Raw genomic sequence first — 4,290 nt, forward strand, 5'->3', positions numbered from 1 at the left:
TGGACCAAATCAGATTATGCTTCCATATATTAATATATAACATTATTTAATATTATATTATGTATTATTATATTTATTTTTTTATTTTTATTTTATTTTATTTTATTTTATTTTATTTTATTTTATTTTATTTTATTTTATTTTATTTATTTATTTTATTTTATTTTTTATTTCATATTATTTTATTTTATTTTATTCCACATAATATAAATTGGAGGCTGCTGGAGTGTTCTGGTTATTTTGTCCACCCCCTGTAACTAACTCCGGACAGCAGGAGGCGGAGCGGCTTTGAGCCAGCAGCAGCAGCAGTAGCAGCAGAAGAAGAAGAAGAAGGAGGAGGAAGAGGAGAAGAGGAGGAAGAAGATGATGGCGGTGCGCTGGATGTAAACAAAGATGTTGAATCGTCTACAGGATGATCCGCTGTTTAAGGAAGAAGAAGGTTTAATTACCCAAACGTAAAGACTGCAGGTTGGTTTCCAGACTTTCTCTGCGTTAGCTGGCTCTACAGAAACCTCTGTAGACACTGTTACCTGGTTACCAGACACTGTTACCTGGTTACCAGACACTGTTACCTGGTTACCAGACAGACGGTGGTCGCCAGCTGGTAACTAGTTTATTATTAATTATTAACCAGAACCAGAATCAGGTTTATTCCTGCAGTAATAAAGTAAATAAACCGACAGGGAATTTGACTCTTGTTTTTATACAGCTCGTTCAATGTATTCACACATAATAGAAATAACAGAATAAAAGAATACAATAATACAAATAAAATGTCTATATACAAGTCAAGGGTTCAGGAGTTGTAAACAATACAAACAGTGCAAAGAAAGGAATACTGGACGGATATACAGTACATGGACTGGATGATTATTATGTACAGTATGTACATGTGGAGATGTTTCTATACTGTATGTACTCTGAGAGGGATTTATATTTATATTTACAGTGACAAGTATGTATGTCATATACAGGTCACATGATCAGCTCCATCACCCGCAGTCAGTTGAACAGATTTTTTTTTGACATTTTTCGGATTATGTATTTTATTCTTTTTGACAGTTTTCTGACTTTTTTATTTATTTAATGTTTTTCCTTTTTAACATTTTTAGCTTTTTTTTTTTTTTTTGACATTTTTCGAACTATTATTTTCAGACTGTTTTAAACTTTTTTTATTATTATTATTTTAAATTTTTCGGATTTGTTTATAAATTTTACTTTTTTCTGACTTTTTGTTGAAAAATTTCTTCTTCCTTTTTGTTTTTTGTTTTTTTAACTTTTTTCTGACTTTTTTACATTTTTCAGACTTTTTTCAGAAATTGTTTGGAAAAACTGGTTTGAGCTGTCAGTTAAAGTTAAGGTTGAAGTTAGTTGGTAACGTTACGTCCCGACAGTGTCAGTCTGATCAGTGTTTCCCACACAGAGACTTTACTGGGGTGGGCTGCCCAGGTATATTAATAGAACATTATAATAGAAGTATATGATGGGCATCTCCATGCTCTATTATGTCTCATAAATTGTTGCAGCAATTTTTTGGGTTGATACCATTTGTTACACAGATTTGGTGCTAAATTTAACCCTTTTTTACCACTGGAGGATTGATAAAAATGATCTATATCCCTCCAAAATACCACATTAAGACACCAAGACCTTGAGGAACACCATAGAAAAAGCCATGCTGTGATTTGGTTTCAAAACCTTTGACATTTGGAGATTTCTGCAAGAATTGCATGTTTTGGCGATTGGATGGCGAGCACTTCTGTTGTGTAAACTGCTCAAAAAAACCCTTATTGTCAATCTAGCTAGGAACGCCATCCATCCACTGAATGCTATAGGTCTCTAGCTTCTGGCTGTAAAGTTTCATGAGGCTGTGATTATCCTAGAGGTCACCACAGGTCATTTTATACAGTGAGGTCAGGTTTCAAGTAATTTTATTCTGTTCTTCGTTTGTTCTGTCAGGATCCAGATTCACCTCCAAACAGCTGCTGATCCACTTGACCCAGTCTGACGAGACCTGGTCCAGCCCGGTCCGGTCTGGTCCAGTCTGGTCTGGTCTAGTGTGGTCTGGTCCGGTCCGGTCTGGTCCAGTGTGGTGATGGCGGGTCGAGGTAGTGGGCGGGGTCGGAGGATGATGAGTTTCAGCGTGGAGGCGGTCGGCATCAACAGAGGAGACAGTTTACCTCCATCCATCCAACAACCTACACCTCTGTATCCTGTGAGACACACACACTGAGACACACACTGAGACACACACACACACACTGACAGCATTGCACTCTGGGACTTGTAGTTGACTCTGTGTGTGTGTGTGTCCAGGTGATGGAGCAGAAGCCCCTCCCACTGACGGGTGGAGAGGAGGCGGAGTATCTGTTAGCTCTCAAACAGGAGTTCAGAGGAGCCATGAAGAGTTTACCCTGCTTCATCCAACCAGCTGCTGCACACAGAGGTCAGAGGTCACCCCCCCCCCCCCCCCCCCCCCTCCTACACACACACACACACACACACACACACACACAGAGCAGGTCCTGGATCAGCTGATCAAACCGACTGTTGGTTTTATTGTGAAGGTCTTCTGCCTGTGTGTTTCCTGTCCAGATGTGGAGAGATACTCTGATAAATATCACAGCAGCGAGCAGACGGACGGACTGACGGAATGGACTCCAGGTCAGACCCTCTTATCAATAATCATAATATCTGTCTCTCTTATCAATAACTTATATATACAGTATATATATATGTATATATATTTTATAAAATATACTTTATATCCTGAGAAACTTTGTTGTTGTTTCAGACTGGAAAAGATTTCCAAAAGAACTCAGAGTAAAGAAGCCTGCCAGAGAAGGTGAGTACATGCAGTACTCTGAGTACACACAGTACACTCGGTACTCAAAGTACACACAGTACACTCAGTACTCTGAGTACACATGAGTACTCGCAGTACTCTGTATTGATGTCCTGCTCTGTGTCTGTCAGGTGTCTCAGCAGCAGTCAGTCGCTCTGACAAACTTCAGTCGGGGCAGAAGAAGAAAAAGGTGAAAGAGAAAGAGGAAGTACTGCTCAAACTGGAGGTGAGACACACCGACACCTGCTGACCCCCCTCCTTCAATCAATCAATCAGTCAATCAATCAGTCTAATGATCTTTTAATCTCTCAGTTAAAGGTGAAAAAACTTTGGATCAAGTCATATATTTTCACCTTAAACAAACATTTCCACCTTAAACTGTTTCCTGTCAGACTCTGCAGAAGAAGGAGGAGCAGCAGAGCTCGGAGGAGGAAGAGGAGGGAGAGGAGAAGAAGAAGAAACAGGAGGAAGAGGAGGCCGAGGGAGAGGAGGAGTACGACGAGGAAGAGTTTGAGGAGGTGAGACATTTTTATTATGAATCAACAAGTCTGAATCAACTCGTACGTCCGCCTTAACAAGTCTGAATCAACTCAGATGTCCACCGTAACAAGTTTGAGTCAACTTGTACGTCCGCCTTAACAAGTCTGAGTCAAATCAGATGTCCACCTTAACAAGTCTGAATCAACTTGTACGTCCGCCTTAACAAGTCTGAATCAACTCAGATGTCCACCTTAACAAGTCTGAATCAACTTGTACGTCCGCCTTAACAAGTCTGAATCAACTCGGATGCCCACCTTAACAGGTCTGAGTCAAATCAGATGTCCACCTTAATAGTCTGAATCAACTCGTACGTTTGCCTTAACAAGTCTGAGTCAAATCAGATGTCCACCGTAACAAGTTTGAGTCAACTCGTACGTCCGCCTTAACAAGTCTGAATCAACTCGTACGTCCACCTTAACAAGTCTGAATCAACTCATACGTCCGCCTTAACGAGTCTGAATCAACTTGTACGTCCTCCTTAACAAGTCTGAATCAACTCATACTTCCGCCTTAACAAGTCTGAATCAATTCGTACGTCCACCTTAACCAGAGGTTATTAATATGTAATAAGAGAGTTTATTCATATGTAATCTAAGTGTGTGTGGGATTAATGGTTCCCTGTTTCCTGTCTGCAGGAGACGGATTACGTCATGTCCTACTTTGATAACGGAGAGGAGTTCGGAGGAGACAGTGACGAGAATATGGACGAGGCTATTTACTGAAACACTCATTTTATCACTTTTTACAGCGGAAAGAAACAAAACGTCCAGCAACAGTTTTTATAAACCAGTGAATGAATGAATGAACGAGTGAGTGAGTGAGTGAGTGAGTGAGTGAGTGAGTGAGTGAGTGAGTGAGTGAGTGAGTGAGTGAGTGAGTGAGTGAGTGAGTGAGTGAGTGAGTGA

The 4,290-nt window shown here is 40.3% G+C and overlaps 1 protein-coding gene across 1 annotated transcript; it reads left to right on the plus strand.

The window, feature by feature from the left end:
* Positions 1 to 281: 281 nt before the first annotated feature.
* Positions 282 to 4,290, plus strand: polr3glb (RNA polymerase III subunit GL b). Its single transcript, XM_037783464.1, has 8 exons — positions 282 to 468; positions 1,960 to 2,215; positions 2,317 to 2,446; positions 2,596 to 2,664; positions 2,795 to 2,845; positions 2,977 to 3,071; positions 3,238 to 3,363; positions 4,021 to 4,290. Exons 2-8 carry the CDS (start codon positions 2,096 to 2,098, stop codon positions 4,105 to 4,107), a joined length of 678 nt encoding a protein of 225 aa, XP_037639392.1. The 5' UTR covers positions 282 to 468; positions 1,960 to 2,095; the 3' UTR covers positions 4,108 to 4,290.

The sequence above is a fragment of the Sebastes umbrosus genome, chromosome 11 (genome assembly GCF_015220745.1).
Source record: "Sebastes umbrosus isolate fSebUmb1 chromosome 11, fSebUmb1.pri, whole genome shotgun sequence".
Classification (NCBI taxonomy): Eukaryota; Metazoa; Chordata; class Actinopteri; order Perciformes; family Sebastidae; genus Sebastes; species Sebastes umbrosus.

Coding starts and splice junctions, on each gene's coding strand:
- polr3glb (XM_037783464.1), top strand. CDS start 2,096: ATGGCGGGTCGAGGTAGTGGGCGGGGTCGGAGGATGATGAGTTTCAGC. Junction 2,447..2,595: donor ACCAGCTGCTGCACACAGAG/GTCAGAGGTCAC, acceptor TTTCCTGTCCAG/ATGTGGAGAGATACTCTGAT. Junction 3,364..4,020: donor ACGAGGAAGAGTTTGAGGAG/GTGAGACATTTT, acceptor TCCTGTCTGCAG/GAGACGGATTACGTCATGTC.